The sequence below is a fragment of the Vipera berus genome, assembly GCF_964194415.1.
Source record: "Vipera berus genome assembly, chromosome: 2".
Classification (NCBI taxonomy): domain Eukaryota; kingdom Metazoa; phylum Chordata; class Lepidosauria; order Squamata; family Viperidae; genus Vipera; species Vipera berus.
This window is the reverse complement of record NC_138203.1, coordinates 96,333,746-96,353,502: the sequence shown is the minus strand read 5'-3', so window position 1 is coordinate 96,353,502 and position 19,757 is coordinate 96,333,746. Positions and strand designations below refer to the sequence as shown.

At 37.6% G+C, this 19,757-nt stretch overlaps 1 protein-coding gene across 1 annotated transcript in view; it reads left to right on the top strand.

The window, feature by feature from the left end:
- Positions 1-19,757, top strand: part of DNAH6 (dynein axonemal heavy chain 6) — a gene marked incomplete at its 5' end in the record, with an annotated part of 184,661 nt that overhangs the window by 2,939 nt on the left and 161,965 nt on the right. The window contains 11 exons of the mRNA XM_081318905.1: positions 926-1,176; positions 2,522-2,789; positions 4,006-4,140; positions 4,234-4,357; positions 5,434-5,578; positions 7,670-7,841; positions 8,708-8,821; positions 10,147-10,347; positions 14,615-14,735; positions 18,130-18,281; positions 19,210-19,362. Coding sequence (XP_081175031.1) covers positions 926-1,176; positions 2,522-2,789; positions 4,006-4,140; positions 4,234-4,357; positions 5,434-5,578; positions 7,670-7,841; positions 8,708-8,821; positions 10,147-10,347; positions 14,615-14,735; positions 18,130-18,281; positions 19,210-19,362 — 1,836 coding nt within the window. The remainder of the gene's footprint in view (positions 1-925; positions 1,177-2,521; positions 2,790-4,005; positions 4,141-4,233; positions 4,358-5,433; positions 5,579-7,669; positions 7,842-8,707; positions 8,822-10,146; positions 10,348-14,614; positions 14,736-18,129; positions 18,282-19,209; positions 19,363-19,757) is intronic.

Genomic DNA, 19,757 nt, shown 5'->3' with positions numbered 1-19,757 from the left:
ATACATAGAATGAAGGCTATTGCTAAGCACATTTGATTTGTGCTTAGATTGTAAGCCACCCTGAGTCTTCGGAGAAGGGCGGGATATAAATGGGATTAAAATAAAAATAAAAATAAATAAATAAATAAATAAATTCAATGTATTTGTTATTTAACATGAATTAAACTGTAGCATAATTGGATTACCATTTAATTACTATGGCAACTTGCCTTGCATTTGTATGTAAATTCTGTAAGCAATTTAGAGACTGTCTGGTTTCAGGTGGTAAACAAATGTTATGAGTAAACAGGCATTAAATAAATAAACCCTCGAGAATGCTGGCAGAGTGCTATTCTGTCATACTGTAAGCACTAAAGTAATGTGCAGGTATTGGGCCAGTTGAATTGTGAATGTGGAGTGTGGAGGGAGGCTTTGCCTCAGGAATCCAGGTTATCTGGCCCTCTCACATGATTGCAACAAAGAGCTCAGAAACACTGCAGCTTTCAGATAATAACATTTCTCATTAAATCTGAAATGGATACCTGAATATGGTTTCCTCAAAACACTTCCAAGCCATGCTTGCTTGAATGAAACATAATTTATTTTCCACAGTACAGAAGAAAGTGGAACTTCTTGCTAATTTAACTTAGGAAGGGAAAGCTTCCATCCTTTTATAAGCCATTCTGAAGGAAGAACGTTTCTTGCTAGACCAATATTCATTGCTATGCTAGTATATATATATATATTGATAAACCATGATATTGTTTTAAAAAATATTAGGGAAGCAGTTGTAAATGTTATTATTATGCAGTAAATCTGTGATTTTATACTCCTAAGAATCTACAAGATGATGCTGGGTTTTCAAAAAACCCAGGAAATCAATAGAACCTTTTTTTTAAAAAAAAAAGTGGAGTTATATATAAGTTACTTTCCTTTATTATTGCAGTTGCTGAGTGCAATGGTACGAATTCCAACTCCTCCTAAGCAACCGCGTAGTGTATTAAAGACAAGTGTTTGCAAACCGAGTTTGGCTCCACCTTTACGTACATTTAGTGATCCAGAAGAAGTAATTAAAGCTAATATTACAGAGCCTCTACAGATTATAAGAATAATATGTGAAAACAAAAACCTAGGATTTCTGTACTTGACTCCTGCAGTGCCTAAATCATCAATTGAGTATGACTCATATAACCTAAAGTGAGTTACCTTTAAATGTTGAAGCAATTGTATGTTAAAAAAATAATAATTTTATGTTTAACATGAATTCCAGATTTACCACTTATAATACCAATCTCCTGTTCTACTGGTGGTTAATATACATACTCATAGAAATAATATAGTTATATCTAATTTCTATATTTTTCTTATATGTATATGTTTTGACATAGATATGGTGCTAAAATTTGAAAGCTTGTGTCTTTTTCCTTCGAAAGGGGAAAGTTAAATGAAATTATCAATTAAGAAACAATGTTAATTTTTGATTAAAAATGTAGTTATATAATGTATACAACTCAAAAGACATAGGCTATGTACATGAATGTATATGGGATTTTTTTCAAACAGTTGTGGCAACATAAAAAGACAGTATGCCAAATGTATGTTTTACAATATAGTGTTGTCAGGTAATTTATATACCAACTACCAGCATAGATTGACAATTATTGTATACCCAGTAATCATGTATTCAGGCAACTTAAATACTGTGGTAAATTAGCAGTCTATTGCTGTAAGAGATGGGGAGAAAATCTCTGTCATTTCATTAGAACAATGCAGAGATCATGTAATATGCTTTGTAGGCATGAACTGGAATATTCACTCATTGCAGAGCATGACCCAATATTCAGATTCAGAACAAGATTTGCTAAGATCAAAATATACTGTCCCCTAATCTAGCAAGGCGAGAACACACATTGCTGTTTTTAGCAAAGTGGGACAACACTTTGATGCAGGATAGAGCTTTATGCAAATATGAAGTATGCTAAATTGTACAAAAATTGAGCAGGGACATTTGAGTACTAATGCATTTAGAAACCCTGATTTATGTCTTTCATGTGAACAACAAAAGTTTGGGTGGGTGGGAAATACATCTGCTGTAGCACTATCATTTGCATTGATGCTGAAACCAGCGCCATTCTGAATCACTCCACTCCATCCTGGATAAATAAAAATTAGCTTCATGCCATTGCAGTTTGTTATAGATTTTATCTAAATCTGGTGGATTAAGGCTGCATCTAATAATTAAAGAAACAATGCAACATGTTCTGTTATCCAGGATGTGTCAGAAAAGGTCCTGCCATGATTTTAAAAAAAAGTTATATTGATTGCCACCATTCCTCCTTGAAAATTAATAAATTGGTAGCAAAACCCATAATATGGAATGGCAATTTGAATACATAAGAACACTGAAAATAACAAGTATTATTCTATCAGGTTCTATATCCTACAGGTACAGAATAGGCATACGTAGCTAGTCCATCATTGCTTATACAGGTCTTGGCAATTAATTTATCCTATTAAGCAATATGTTTTTATTTATTTTTAGAATTGTAAGCTATGACTGCATTAACAAAAATGACTACTACACTATTAGTCCACAAGCAGTTATTCATACATGTAATGGAGAAGTTGAATACCTGGAACTTGAACGCTGGGAGCAAGAATATGTCTATCATAGGGCACTTATCAAAATTACTATATTTGCTATATTCCGCAAATGGAAGTCGTTTAATGTATGGAGGAAGAACGTCCGCTGCAAAAAGATCAATTCATGTCGCCGAGCTTTACAGAAGAATTTATTTATCGTTAATGCTGTATGTATTGTGTTTTTATTACTGAAATAATGCATGTGAAGGACATTGGACAATCTAAAAGCATTGCCTTGTTTTGAAGACGTCACTCTTTAATATCAAAATGATTTACAGTGTACTGCAGTTTCCTAGTGTGAAATATATTGATATTAACATAGCTGTAGCTCCACAGCTCTGAATTAGTGCTGCTAGAGTTTAGTTAGTACGGAAAGTCAATAAAGCTCATAATCTAAAAAGTTCACAGAGATTTTTATTCCTGGAAGAGAGCCAATTTTACCCTCTCATCACAGAAAGAAATATTTTACAAACGGAAAAACAATGGAACTATCAGAAATGCCTGTTAATACAAAGGGGAAGTTTTTCCCTTATTCTCTTCTCTCCCAATAATTCCTTCGATCTGCTTCTGTGCTCTTCAGAAAGGTCTACCTGTGCACACGGAGCAGTTTTAAAGGGAACTGGGATGCTATGATGAAACACACACACAATACTTCTTCCTCCTCTTATTTTTCCCACATCACCCCTGTGAGGTGAGTTGGACTGAGAGAGAGAGTCCCAGCCAGCTTTCATGCCCAAGTTTCCTGGTTTCTAGCCTAGTGCCTTAACTATTAGACCAAAACTGGCTGGTGATGATATCTAGTTTTTCTATCTGGAGAATATTTTTAATTACTGGAAAATACAGCCTCTCCTTCCTTTCCTTAGTGAATATAGTATGCGGAGCATCTTTTCCTTGGATGGAATTTGAAAATCTATTATTTTGGAAAAAAATTGGAAAGCTGTTTTTTGTTTTTTGTTTTCATTTGCTTTTAAAAAAGCAACAACAAAATATGGGTTCTTGCTGACATTATATATTTGATAATACATGACTTTGCATGACTTTGACTCTGTGTAGTCAAGACAATGATTTTAATATATGGGAGCTCAGTGAGAGACACTAATATCCAGAAGCCATCAACTATGCACATCTAGAAGTCAATTTGGACAACTTCTCTGTTAATATGCCAAGACCCCTTTAGTCCATCATGATATGGAGGGGGGGGGGAATGAGAGACACAGAGAAAAGTAGAAAGAACAGATGTGAGAACAGATGTGATTTACAACTTATCTCGAGTATAGTGTAAATATGAAAGCCAATCAATTTGCTTTTGTTGTACTATTCAGAAAACGTACAGAGTACTTTCTAATAGTTCTTTCTGTCTTATTCATTTGTTCTGTTTTGCAGTGTTTGAGACCAGCAATTCTAAACATCCAAGAAATGTGTTATCGAGTTGGTGACATGGTGCTTTGTCAAGTTGAAAAGGGCTATATATATACATTGATAGAATTTAAAGGTACTCAGTTCTGTCAGCTGAAAGATGTGAGTGTTATGTTTCAGTTGTTCAAGATTTTATATCAATAATATTAGCTGAAATTTAATAACTATTTACATGTAATTACATTGAAATTTTAGGTGGCATCTCGTTTGTCAGAATTCAGAGAACTCGCCAAAGAAGTAGTTAGAGGTGCATGTCGAACTGCATTGCTTGAAGCTGGTTTCACTCCTGATGATTATTTTTATAGTGTTGAGAGTACAGGTACAAAACTGCCATATTAACAATAAATAATAATGCTTATATCTTTATTCTAAGTACTTCATTAGAGTGTATTTCTTTTATTTCAGATAAGTGGGGTTAGAAAGTTCATTAAATTTTCAAATAATCGTACTTTTCTGCAACATTTGAACTTTGGGAATTTCAGTTTTTAGTGGTTAAGGCAAGGGTGTCAAACATCAGCATTGCGGTTGCCCTCGGGGCCAGGTGGGTGTGGCCTGGGTGGGCGTGGCCTACTGGGTGGCCGTGGCTAGAGTGCTTATGGCCTACTGGGTGGGCGTGGCCAGCTCTACATCGTTCGCATCAAAGGTACCTATGGGGGCCTGGGCAGGAGTGGGAAAGATCTGAGGGTCTCTGGCAGAAGGAGGGTTTCTGGGCCAGGGCCAAGGCAGTAGGGGCCGTTCCCTCACTGTTTCCAGGATGGGTTTGCGGGCCACATGAAACCACTTTGCGGGCCGGATCCGGCCCCCGGGCCTTGTGTTTGACATGTCTGGGTTAAGGTATCGGGCTAGAAACTGGGAGATTGTGAATTCTAGTCCAACCTTGGGCACAAAACCAGCTGGATGACTTTGGGCTAGACACTTTCGCTCAGCCCTAGGAAGGAGACAATGGCAAACCACTCCTGAAAAACCTTGCCAAAAAATCTCAGAGAAGCGGATCTAATTGAGTAGAAAAAATAAAATAAAAATAAGGGAGAATCAGAATATGAATTTATGTGCTATGAGAAGAAAGGGTGGGTTACCCAACATTCCAATCTCAATATGCAACAGGGAGAAGATAGTGTGAATTTGTGTGTGTGTGTGTGGGTCAGATCCAGCCTGACGCAATCCACACTTTGCTTTGTATTAGTCCCAATCATTTGAGTGGCCTTTGCAAAATCTCACAGGGACCAGTATAACCCTCCCATTCTAAGTCAAACAAATCTTAGAACAGAAAATAAAGATTTTTTTTAATTGGAGCTTTAACTATTTATGGATAGATTGTTTCTTTAACTGTAAGTGTACTGTTTAGCTTTCTGCCGGGAATAATTAAAGCAATTTGCACATGTATTTTTTCCTCAGAACAGATAACAACGGCAACAAGAAAAGAAGCTGTGGTAGGAACCATTGTTGCTCGTGTTGAGAAAGACTTCTATGTCGAACAACCTGAAAGAATGACATACACAGAACAAGCCAATAAAAGGGCTCAGTGTGGAAGGCTAACATGGTTAGTAATAGCATTTCTGTGGGTGTCTTATCATAATACCTTTCCTACAGTTTAGAACAGGTAGGTGTAAAATAGCAAAAGTACTTCTTGCAAAAAGTGTGCTAATTTAGGTTAGCTTCACTTATCTTGTGAAAACAGAAACTAACATGCTATGCGACCTGAGTCATAGGCATCAAATCAGAGGTCTTAAATCCTATTTTGTAAATGTTTCTTTCAGTAGTCCTTCCATCAAAAACCAAGCTGATCCTTGATAATAATGGTGAAAATATAAATGTTTTTAAATTTATTTAAAACTGCATATATTATACCTTGGTGTTATTTATGTTTCTTGGCAATATAAAAGAATAATCAATATATTGGCCAGTATGAAACAGAAATCAATATCTTGGAACATTTTTAATAGTAGTTAAAGCAATGTTAAATTATTACTTTAACTTAGACAATATTTATTGCTTGCTATCCTTGGCCCTTTGTTTGAATTTTGTTGCTGTTTTTTGTTTGTTGAAATTATATAGTGTAATCTTGTTTTACTGAATAGGTGGTACCTGGCTCAATAGTAATAAGTCCTAGTGGATAATCACTTAAATATGAGCCAGCAGTGTGCTGCTGCCACCAAAAAAAGCCAACACAGTCTTAGGCTGCATTAACAAAGAGATAGAATCAAGATCACATGAAGTTTTAGTACCACTTTATAATGCCTTGGTACAACCACACTTGGAATATTGCATCCAGTTTTGGTTGCCACAATAAACAAAGATGTTGAGACTCTAGAAAGAGTGCAGAGAAGAGCAACAATGATGATTAGGGGACTGGAGGCTAAAACATGAAGAACAATTATAGGAATTGGGTATGTCTAGTTTAATGAAAAGAAGAACCAGGTTGACATGATAGAAGTGTTCCAATATGAAGAGGGAGCCAAGCTATTCTCCAAAGTGCCCGAAGGCAGAACAAGAAGTAACGGATGGAAACTAGTCAAGGAGAGAAGCAACCTAGAACTAAGGAGAAACTTCCTGACAGTTAGAACAACTAACTAGTGGAACAACCTGCCTCCAGAAGTGGTGAATGCTCCAACACTGGAAGTTTTTAAGAAGAGACTGGACAGCCATTTGTCTGAAATGGTATAGGGTTTCCCGCCTTAGCAGGGGGTTGGACTAGATGACCTCCAAGGTCCCTTCCAACTCTCTTATTCTATTATTTTCAAAGCTATTTGAATAGATGGTCCTATTCCATGAGGAGACATGGAGAATGTCCCCTCTGTCAGGTCAGAAGGGGTGGCAAAAACCATAGGAGACAGGCATCTATAAGTAACCTGATGACTAGATTGAAAAATGGAGTCTGCGGGAAGACTATTATTATAGGCTATAATTGTAGAATTTTGTAAGCTGGATTGTGCTTGTCCTCCTTCTTATATCCCAGTAAATCAGGGAAGTACATGGCTGTGTCTCTTCTGAATGCTATCTTGTATTATAGAAATAGCACTTAGACTTATGTACTGCTTCATAGTGCTTTACAGCCCTCTCTAAGTGGTTTACAGAGCCAAGATATTGCTTCCAACAATCTGAGTCCCCATTATACCGACTTTGGAAGGATGAAAGGCTGAGTCAACCTTGAACCAGTGAGAATCGAACTACTGGCAGTTGGCAGAGTTAGCCTGCAATACTGCATTGTAACCATTGCGCCATCATGCTATTCTAAGATCTAAGGAATATTTCAGCCCTCTTTGCGTGTAATCACAAACTGCACATTAAAATTGCCCGGAGGAGTGTTACATCATACTCTTAAGCAAATGAATTTGCCTTGTTGTGTGAGTCTAATATATAGGGAAATCATTCTTGCTTAAATTTAATCTCAAATTTATACTGTTACTGTATACTGTTAATTTTGCCATTGCTGTTATTCTTCAGGTTTAGTTTCCAAGTTTGATATTGTCAGGATAGTATTTCTTTCTCAGTGTTGGGTCCAGCTAGCATATTCTTAATAATTTTTTGCACACACACACACACACACACACACACACACGTCTCATTAAAGCTAAGACTATGCTAAGACAGCAGTCTGTATTGCATTGTTAATCTGTTTGTTTCTTCCCAGCTTTATTCGTCTTGCTGATTATCTTATAGTAAATACTATGCACATCTTGGCAGTTAAATCTGTTGCTGCTCTTTTGCATTACCTTACTGACAAGTTGAAGAAGACACCACTTGCAGAAATTATCCAAACATGGAATACAGATGTAGTAGCACCTGAAGTTGTGGAAAAGAAGGTAATATTGACCAAAGTGAGATGTTCAAACTGTTGTTCAAGAATTTAAGAAAACTTACTGTTTAAGGCAGAAATCATTGTTTTCTATTGATCAATTATCAAACATTTTGTTTTGATCTAATACATTGTTCCTGACTTCTGTGAAAATGTGTTTCTTGAATCCATTTTATCAATGGAAATTAATGAAACTTACCTATACAGTATATTTTATAATTGGAAAATAATTGAAAGAGTTCTGTGTAAAGGCTTATAACATAAGAAATGGTATGTTAGTGCTGAATAATATCCGGAAAAGTCTCTGCAAATCCTAACTAATAATTAAAAAATATTCACTTTGACAAAATGGTTAGGTCTGATTAAAAATATCAATTTTAGACAAAAATGTGATAACATTATTTTAAGAAATGAGTATCAATACTAATGATTTTTGTAAAAGAATGCAATTTAAAAATAATGAATACAATATGACAAGAGGAAGGAGGACAAAAACAGGTGAATTTCCTCATAATCAGAATGATCTGATTTAAAGGTAAAAATTAAACATTAACCTTCAAACGCCACAAAATGTGTAATTAAATAAAATCCTTAAAACAAAAAGCAACATGGTCAAAGAAAAGAAAGACTTTCAACAACATTCCTAACTCAAGCATGCAGTCGCACTGGGCCAATGAACATTTTCTGGCTTAAGTGCCTATCCAGGGGTAGGCAACCTTGGCTACCCCTGGCCTATTCTATCTGAGCCATTGCTTCGAAATTATGCATGTTCTAACAAACAGGGAACTTTTTAGGTTGGAGGACTTTAGAGTTTCAGTCCATTGTCTAATTTTAAAAAAGACTTAATTCTGTCTTTCTTTTTTTTTACTCAAGGGAACTGCTTCAGTGATTGTAGAGGAAGAGGAGGCATCCATTCCAATGTTTCTTGTAGAGCTGATTTTAGAGATCCATGCATTGCTGTTTGAACCAACTGTGGAAGAGTTCCAGGTTAAAGTTCATTTAGTTTTTAAAAAGGTTTCCATTTAAAAAAAAGTAATCATGGCGCACTGAGTACTTGAAAAAGCAGTTTTTATAATTATGAGTCAGTTCTAATTCTCGACTGGTATAGGTTTAGGCTGGAAAGTACTTAAAAATAACTTGATAAACTGAGTAATAACTCAGACCAGAATATTTGAGAAGTACATTCACCCTCAAACAATACATAATGAACAAGGACAATCTATTATTTCTTAACAAATTGAAGTGCTATTAGTGTAGGACAGGGGTAGGCAACCTCGGCTGTTTTATGACTCATGGACTTCCCTTGGTGGAGCAGTGGGCTAATGCCTCCTTAAGTAACACCAGCTGCCTGCAATTAGTGCAGGTTCGCATCCCACCAGGCTCAAGGTTGACTCAGCCTTCCATCCTTCCGAGGTAGGTAGAATGAGGACCCAGATTGTTGGGGGCAATAAGCTGACTTTATAATAATGCCGCTTGGGGGGTGGGGGCGAAAGCCCTAATAAGCAGGCATATACATAGAATGAAGGCTATTGCTAAGCACATTTGATTTGTGCTTAGATTGTAAGCCACCCTGAGTCTTCGGAGAAGGGCGGGATATAAATGGGATTAAACTCTCAGAATTCCTGAGCCAGCCAAGCTGGCTCAGGAATTCTGGGAGTTGAAGTCCATGAGTCATAAAAGAGCCGAGGTTGCCTACCCCTGGTGTAGGACAACAGAGATGAAGCTAGCAGTGTTTTTAAGGCACTCTTTGAAGGCATTTTGGCAATGACAAAGATGCTGTGAAAATTAGGAAGGAAAGAAAAGTACACAACCTGCAACAAAAAACTCCCAAGTTTGTAATTCAGGGGTGACTGTGTTTAAAATAAAAACCTCTGGGTAGCCCTGCCACTTGTCCACTGACATAGAATAGCCATGGGACTTAACTTATTATTTATTAAAAAGACTATCAGTGATACTATACAAATGTGACACTGCTTTTGATAGCTCTATCTTTTTGTATTCGGCTTTAGTATTACGTATGAATTTTGGAAATGCATTTCAATTTTAGATGGCATTCATGTTTCGTGCATTATTGTTATTGTAATTTAATACACAAAAAACAGTCTTCGTATTCTTTTTTTAAGAAGTGAAAACTTTTTTAAAATAGAAAACGAGACACCTGAAACTTTTAGTTTGATGTGTCTTTACAAGAAACGTTAGAATCGTTGTGAAAGATTCAACAGTATTTATGTGAAGAGCTCTGAAAATGCTACGCAAACCTTCATCTCTAGCATAAAACATTTTAACTGATTTTCTTCTGTTTGGTCAAACAGGATACCATGGCAGAAATTGTGTCACAGTTTCAAGCAACTGTGTTATCTGTCGCAAACCTTGTTCCAGATCAATATTTTGATGCCTTCACTCGTCCTGTTATTAACAACAAAATTGAAGAAAAAACATGTGGTGAAGGACCCAGCTTATCAACAATGTTTAAAGACGATAAACATCTTCAAAATATTATCCTACAAATAAAGGTACATAGCACCCTTGTTTATACATTTAGTTACATTTAAATATTTCATATGGCAGAGGTATTCAGGTAACAGTTTCAGACCTGATTGATTGATTAACAGAATAACAAAATAACAGAGTCGGAAGGGACTTGGAGGTCTTGTAGTCCAACCCCTTGCACAAGCAGGAGACCCTACCATTCTGGACAAATGGCTGTCCAGTCTCTTCTTAAAAATCTCCAGTGATGGAGCACCCACAACTTCTGGTGTTAAGTTGTTCCACTGATTAATTGTTCTCACTGTCAGGAAGTTTCTCCTTAGTTCTAGATTGGTTCTCTCCTTGATTAGTTTCCATCTATTGCTTCTTGTCCTGCCTTCTGGTGCTTTGGAAAATAGGTTGACCCCACTCTTTGTGGCAGCCTTTCAAATATTAGAACAGTGCTATCATGTCACCCCTAGTCCTTCTTTTCACTAGACTAGCAACCGTTCTTCATAGGTTTTAGCCTCCAGCCCCCTAATCATCTTTGTGGCTCTTCTCTGCACTAATTCCAGAGTCTCAACATCTCTTTTATAATACAGCCACTAAAACTGGATGCAATATTCCAAGTGTGGTCTTACCCAGATGTTATAAAGAGGTAAAGGGATGCGGTGGCTCAGTGGGTTAGGACGCTGAGCCTGTCAATTAGAAGGTCAGCAGTTTGGCGAGTTGAATCCCGAGTGCCGCGTAACAGAGTGAGCGCCTGTTACTCGTCCCAGCTTCTGCCAACCTAGCAGTTCAAAAGCACGTAAAAATGCAAGTAGAAAAATAGGGACCACTACAGTGGGAAGGTAACAGCATTCCGTGCGCCTTTGGCGTCTAGTCATGCCGGCCACATGACCACGGAGACGTCCTCGGACAAGCGCTGGCTCTTCGGCTTTGAAATGGAGATGAGCACCGGCCCCTAGAGTCGGAAACGACTAGCACACATGTGTGGGGGAACCTTTACCTTTACCTATAAAGAGGTACTAACACTTCACATGATTTTGATTCTATCCCTTTGTTAATGCAAACTAGGATTGCATTGGCTTTTTTGGCAGCTGCAGCACACTCCCGGCTCATATTTAAGTGATTGTCTACTAGGATTCAAAGATCCCTCTTGCAATTAGTGCTCTTGAGCCAGGTTACACCTACTCTATACCTGTACATTTGATTTTTCTTGCCTAAGTGTAAAACCTTACCTTTGTCATTACTTCTCCTTTCAATTGGTTGCTATCTGTCTAGGGCCATCCCTTGACACCCCCAATTCAAATGTGGAACTTCCTTCCGAGTTCAGAGGAAGTTCTTGTTTTCCCACACCTGCTTCCATCTTCAATATCTTTAAATATGTTATAATACTACTTCTTGTGTCTTTTAACAGGTCTATGAAACTCCTTGTTAAGTTTCTTTCTGAGATTTTTGTCTTTGGGTCATTTTTGTCTTTGAGTCTTCTTGACAAATTCCAGTTTGTTCTGACATCCAGTTTGCTTTCTTCTCTTTCTTCATTTATTGCAGTCGCCTTTATCCTTAATAACCTAAGTTCATTCCATAATTAATCTGGTCCTATATCAAGGAGATTCACGACTTCAACAGAATTCCTTATATTCGCCTTCAAAATGCTGGGTATATGCTCAAGATCATGTAGTAGAAACTAACTGACTTTTTTCTTCTTAAGCTTAACTTGGAACTTGCATATGAGCAGTTTGTAATTTTTCCCCACAGTCAGCACCTGATCATGTTTTGGATGCTATAATTGAGCTCTTCCACCTCCTTTTTTTTAGCAATAATATCTTCAATTTGATTTCTATATAGCCCTATATGATAATGTCCAGGAGGAGTCATTCTGGTTGTTTGAAGACAGGGTCAGCCATGAACTGGCAGAAATTGCTAAGTTGGTCTTCTGTTTCTTAAGCCATACAATCTAACTACATTTTCCTCTTTAATGTTTCCAACTTTTGCATTCTGGTCTCCAATCACAGAGCAGCACTTCTTGCTTGCATGTTATGTCAAATTCAAATTGAACTTGATCATAGAAGTAATCAACCTGTTCCTCTTCTGCATCAGTGGTTTGGGCATAAACTTGAGCATAAAGTGTTGTCCACTAGGTCTAATAAATATTACATTATTATATTATAGCCAATTACTATTCCTACCATGCCCTTCCTAAATATAAAAGTAACACATTTATTTTTTCATGTCCTGTGTAATAAACAATGTGAACCTCCAACTGAGTCCATCTTAATTTACTGAAGCCTAAGGTGTCAATTTATAATCATTTCATTTCATTTCATCTTACACTGCGTTGAGCTTTCCTGTGTTCATGCTTCTTATGTTGTGTGTTCCTACTGTAATTCTATCTTGAATCTCTGGCTTTTCTTTTCTTATATGGCAACATCAGCAACTAGACATCCCAAAGAGTTTAATCTAGCTATGTTATCACCACCATTACTATTCTGAAAGATCTTTAGCTCTTTCTCAGTAGCATGTTGAGTGCCAATGACCTAAGGGCCCATCGTCCAGCACTACATCATCCATCAGTTTAGTTTTTCTATCCATGTGGTGTTGTTTTTTTTGCAAAAATGAATGGATTTACTATTGTCTTCTCCTGTGTGGTATGAATTGATGCCTTTGCTATTGTCCCTAAAGTTATCATGTGCCTCCAGTATTTCCTATATTGCTGCTGCCAAATATAGGTGGCTTCACACTTATTCCATTCCTAGTCCTTTTCTTCTCTGAGAAAAGTGCTAATATCAATAATTTTTAAACATATTCTTACAACAGCTATTATATACCTATATCTATACATCTAAAGGGACGTGGTGGCTCAGTGGGTTAGGACGCTGAGCTTGTCAATCAGAAGGTCGGCAGTTTGGCGGGTTGAATCCCGAGTGCCGCGTAACAGAGTGAGCGCCTGTTACTCGTCCCAGCTTCTGCCAACCTAGAAGTTCGAAAGCACGTAAAAATGCAAGTAGAAAAATAGGGACCACTACGGTGGGAAGGTAACAGCGTTCCGTGCGCCTTTGGCGTCTAGTCATGCCAGCCACATGACCACGGAGACGTCCTCGGACAAGCGCTGGCTCTTCGGCTTTGAAACAGAGATGAGCACCGGCCCCTAGAGTCGGAAACGACTAGCACGCATGTGCAGGGGAACCTTTACCTTATATATCTAAAATGAATGGAAGACACTATGGAAAGTCAGGGGGCAAAATAAACTGGCTAATAAAATTTCTCTGAACCAAATTGTAAGGTTAAACCCATATCTCCGTCTAATACATGCAAAAGGGAAACAACAGTTGTGGGGGTCTGTTCAATACTGGAGTAATAATCCACTAATAACAATGGGAGATTTGTTAATGCAAATTTCAGCTGCTTTGGTGGCTTGTGATAATGATTATAATCAAAGCTCATTGATGTCAATGAGAGGTTTCTTTGCAACACAAATTTGATTTTGGAATAATATTCACCTTGCCGTGAATAATACCATAGCAAGGAGTGTTGATAGATCTTTTCCATTATCTGCAACTGCTATTTAGGTAATTAATAATACTTTTGTCCTCAGAAAAGAATAGTGCACACTTTACAGCTTTGGTAGTGGGCATCACAGTGAGGAGTCAAATTAGCTATGGAATGAATTTATTAGGTGTTCCTTAAAAGCTAAGTGCAAATGAAGACTTAATAGATTTTTTTAAAAAGAAAGTTGGATTTGGGTAATGCTTAGGTTCAGCTCAACTGAAGATTACATCTTTTAAGAATTTTTCTAAAAAAACAAATGTCTGATTAAATGCAGGTTGTACAGTTTCTCCTAATATAATTATATTTAAAGAACATTAATCCATTTAATAAATACATATTCATTTATATCTAACTTTTTTCTGAGAATCTCCTCATTTTATCCTTACAACAGTAATCCTGCGAGTAAGTTAAGCTGAGTAAGAACACCTGGCTAATAGCAACATGGTTGTGAGTCCTTAAATCTGGATCTCTCTGATAACAGTGCACAGTAAAGGCCTACTGAACTCTATTGAACAAACTGTCTTTCTACTCTTAAAAACAATTTGATAGTAAATAGAAAGCTAGCATCATGATTACTTCCTTTAGGGTAGGCATTTCAACTAACGTTTATATGCTTGCTGTCATGGCTCCTAAGTAAGGATAACACAGCATAGTAATAAATGACAGTGAAAAATATAAAATTGAAGAAATGAAATAGAACCACTATATGGATAGAGGTTAATCAAAGATTATAATAATTTAAATATCTTTTTCACTTCTTAGGAAACAATTGATTCAGCATTTGACTCAGCAAATATATATGCAGCTACTTTTGAAAAGTTTCGATCTTTTTTCAGAGAAAATGAAAGCCTTGATTTGCAAGCTCTGAAGAAAGAAGAACCTGGTAAATATTATTTGACAGTTTGTTACATTTTTTTTGCCCCATTTGATAAGAAAATGATTTTCTTAACAGAGTGAGTTGTGCCTCTAGACCAGTGATGGTGAACCTTTTAGAGACCGAGTGCCCAAACTGCAACCCAAAACCCACTTATGTACCGTCAGGTGCTGGGTGGGCATGGCCCTTTGGGTGGGTGTGGCAAATTGGGTGGACGTGGCTCATTGGGTGGGTGTGGCTGTGGTGGTAACGGCAGACTGGGCGGGACTAAAAAGTTCAATCAATCAATTCCAACTTTGCGAGATCTTTTTTTTTCCTGTGAGAAGTTGAAATTGATTTATTGATTGAACTTTTTTTTTTTGCACACGGCGGCAGAGGCCTAAAGCGAAAAGGTTTTATAAAAGGCAGCTGAAGGACTAGGACTGGGGCTAGACGGCTCTAGACATTTGAAGTATCTAAATTATGGAAAATCCCCTGAATGTGGCATTAAACTAGTTCATTTACTGTAGGTGGCAGCATCTAGCCAATTTTGATCAAATTTGGAAATGTTAAGCAGGACCTTCTGGGATGACCATCATCAGAACATCCCAGAAGAAACAGAAGCGACTGAGGTAGTGTTGCCTGAAATACATGCAATTCCATAAAGTCACTAGGAGTCAGGTTTAATTTGAAGGAGATCTTATTTTTATCTGAAAATGTTATATTTCAAATGTTCTATTAAAAAAAACATATGGGACGCGGTGGCTCAGTGGGTTAGGACGCTGAGCTTGTCGATCAGAAGGTTGGCAGTTTGGCGGGTCGAATCCCGAGTGTGGCGTAACAGAGTGAGCGCCTGTTACTCGTCCCAGCTTCTGCCAACCTAGCAGTTCGAAAGCACGTAAAAATGCAAGTAGAAAAATAGGGGCCACTACGGTGGGAAGGTAACAACGCTCCGTGTGCCTTTGGCGTCTAGTCATGCCGGCCACATGACCACGGAGACGTCCTCGGACAAGCGCTGGCTCCTTGGCTTTGAAACGGAGATGAGCACCGGCCCCTAGAGTCGGAAACGACTAGCACGCATGTGCGGGGGAACCTTTACCTGTACCTATTAAAAAAAGGGAAAAGAGGCTTCCTTTTTTTACTTTCCATGGTAAGGATCTCTCTTACTACATTCTAAAATAAAGCTAAGGCAACTGTACCTAAGCCAATCTTAGCAGCCCTTTAAAAAAGATGGTCTCTGTCTCTTTAGCTGTCATGTTAGCATTGCAAAGCGGCCCTAGACAAAGGTACATCAGATTTAGCATTAGGCAACTGTGAGCAGTGTGTAGCTGCTCATTGAATATGTGTGGTATGACATAGTGGTTAAAATGGAAATATTTGCGGGTGTATCCATAATTAAATTTGGCAGGTTAATGCATAGTGTTCTATAGTAATGAACTTCTAATGTTTTTTAAAATATTTTTTATCCTGCTTTTTATTATTTTTATAAATGACTCAAGGTGGCAAACGTGCGGGATACTCCTTCCTCCTCCTCTTTTCTCCATAACAACAACCCTGTGAGGTGAATTGGGCTGAGAGGAAAGGATTGACCCAAAGTTATTCACTCACAATTTGCTGGTTTCTAGCCTGGTGCCTTAATCACTAAACCAAAACTGCTCTCCAGATGACATAAGTATTAAAGGACTATAGATAAAGTGTGTGCCTGTATACACACACGCACGCACACACATGCACGCACACACATACACACAAAAAGAATACATTCTTGCTCTAATGGCCTAATGGGGCAAGGGGTATCTTTTAAGCTGAATGTCCACTAAATGTTAAAAGGGATTTTTCTAAAACGTAATTGCACATGTGACGATTTAATAATCTGCTTCACTGTGGTTTGGATCATTGCTGTCTGAAATTCAGACCATAGTTAGATCCATTAATATTTGTCTACGAAATCTAAAATTCTCTCTCTACCAGGTGTCAACTTTAGGTTTCTTTTTTGAACTGAACTTGATTAAAAATAGAGGGAGACTGCAATATTTTATTATAAAATGGTTGGCTAGTTCCAAGAGCACCTGGCATGCAAAGTGTGTGTAGTGTAGATAATTCTAGATCCTTTCTGATTCTTTAATTCACTAGTAGTTAATTGCACTTCAAAGGCAAAATGATGCTTAAGAGGGTACAGAGTCTACTTGAAGCATCAATCTGCAAACAAGCCTTTTCCCAGGATCAGACTGGAATTGGAAACTGCAGTCCACAAAAAAGTCACAACTACTGTAAGGAATTGCGAAACGTTGCTGCACATAGGAGTTTACACTAAGTTTCATGATGAAAAGAATATGAAATATGCACTGCAGTCACACAACATCCTTTTTGTTGTTTGCCTTCCTTGACTTCTTACATCCCTCTATAGATACCTTTTTTATCCTTCATCTTTATCCACATCGACACCAAATAGTACCAGTTCGATTGGAGCAACACAAAAATCATCGGCCACTCTGCCCCCCGTCACGCTTGTGAGTTCATCGAAGCCTGGCACTTCGCAAGCAATTCCATCAACACACGTCAACCTACAACCAGTCACGAACTCCTCAGAATCACCAGCTAGAGACAGCACTGACCCTCAACCAACTCACACAAGCCCCCCACCAGCAGTTCACCTCCCAGTGATCCTGACCTGATATAACCTACCCATCACAAAACCCTCACGCAACACATCCACACTTGAAGCCCTTATAAATAGAACACAGACCCTGACATCCCCTAAACTCTGCTGAAGATGTGACCTAGCCTGGTAATGAAACATTCAGAAATCAACCCACAAGCTCGGAGAACGAACCTTCGCCCTCATACCTTTTTGTGCTGGCAGCATGCTTGCTCTCTGAAGTGCTATTGTACTTTTCAATCCAAAGCTCTTCACAGTTGTAATAGATGTGTTAATCTCACAAAATCGGCAATGAATATTCCATAGAAGCGATACCATTTTTTTTACAGCAACCATTTTTTTAAAAAGTTAAAAGCTTTCGCATTTTCCGGGATGTTTTATCAGAGAAACACTTACAAAACAGAATGGAATATGCCATTGTTAAGCAAATGGCTGGCCTGAAAGCCTACCACTTCTATAAAATTGTATTATTGAGCTGAAGAGATTGTTTGCGTCTAGATTTCATAACATTCTGGAATTGGGAGTGGCTGCTTTCATACAAAAATAAACATTTGTTAATTTCTGTAAAAAAAAACTCTCTATAGACCAGACAGGAGAAGATAATCCATTTTGAATGATCTCTGTTCATCTATTAAAAAATAATAATCTTTTTTCTAAATAAAAAGGGGGAAATGTATTTTTATTCTTTCCCATGAAACACAATGGGTTTTTTCCCCCAAGCAATCTGTAAATGACTAACTGTATCCTTCTGTTTAAAATAAACAGATGTTAAATTTTTTGCTGAACAACTGGAGAAATATCACAGACAACACAAAGAAGCTTTGGCAATCAAACAAAAGAGACCACTAGGTTTGTTCCTCATAGACGCTAAAAAGTTGAAAGACAAACTAATTCCATCACCAAAGCGCTGTTTGGAGGTAAATCCACATTGCCCATTAACTTCAGTTTTAATGTTCCCATGCCAGATTAGAAATGAAATGAGGCCAATATAAAAAGAAAGTTTCTGCATACTAAGGGGATTTTCCAGAAAAAAAGTGTGTGTGAGAGAGACAATGTAACATCAAGGATGTATGGATTTTTGGTTGATTGATTGCTGATTGTATTTATATCCCAATTTTTCTTTGGAACCTAATAGAAATGATCCTCCATTTAGTCCCTCCAATAACCTTGGGGTTCAGGGTTGGGTTAAGACAGAGTAACTGGCTCAAAATTGTGCATTAAACTCTATGGAAAACTGTGGAAAGAAAATGCGATGGAACAGAGCCAGATCCTATTATGCAATCTCCTCTGATGGCCTGGGCATCTCTTCCTCCAGAATAACTGAAATTTCACCAGATCTCATGCAGTTTCATGACGTGTGTATTCTTGAACAAAATCCTGGAAAATGTTGACCTTACAAAATTTTGAAATCAAACACCATTTTAGCTATTCGTAATCATTCAAAAACAGTTTTAGGGGCAACAGGGGTGCCTCTTGGGGTGTGGTTGGCGTTGACTTCTACTCCCAATAGCTAGAAGACATTTTGCAAAATTCTGTCGATACATCATGAACCAAAATTTTATCTACTTTATTTACCGTATATCTTGCCTTTATTATTTTTACAAACAACTCAAGGTGGCGAACATATCCAACACGCCTGCCTTCTCCTATTTTACCCACAACAACCACATGAGAAAGAGTGACTGACCCAAAGTCACCTATGTCCATTTAATCTTGATGTGGTACTCATTATGAGCTACATAGTCTTGACTGAAGAATAGTCGTGTTAAGTAAATTTCTGTCTAAATGTAACTTTTCCTTTTTATAATCTGTCCACTGCTTTTAATGATTTTTTTTTGCATTTAGGTTATTAATGAAATGCTTCCTGTAATAGCAAAGAAAAAAGTGAACACCATTCTTGCTGAGGCAAATGATGCTAAATTTAAACTTGAGTTTCTGCCATGTACAACTACTGAATATGTGGTGACCTTGACATTCCTTGATGAAATACAAGATAGGGTAAGTTCGCCATACTGCTTTTATTAAGTAGCACGGGCTAACAAGTTTCATTTTGCTGCCAGTGCCAGATGCATTTTGCTTGTTTTAGATATCTGACATCTTCTATCTACAGTTAATGAAACCCATATTCTCATAAGAAATCAAATAGATCCTTTTGAACTGGGTATATTTTTTTTCAAGCAGTGGCTAGCCAAAGCCCTTATACAGCACACAAAGAGAACACATTCACTTCTCTTCTACATTTGCTTTCCTGGGAGGTAGATATAATGTAATGTGCATGTTTAAATCAGGTCTTGCTGTACATCCTAGCTGAAATAAATAGGGCATGAAACTATGTATCACAGCTGGCTATGTGGCCTATCAAAGAATAATTTTCTTTCACATCTGCAGTGCCT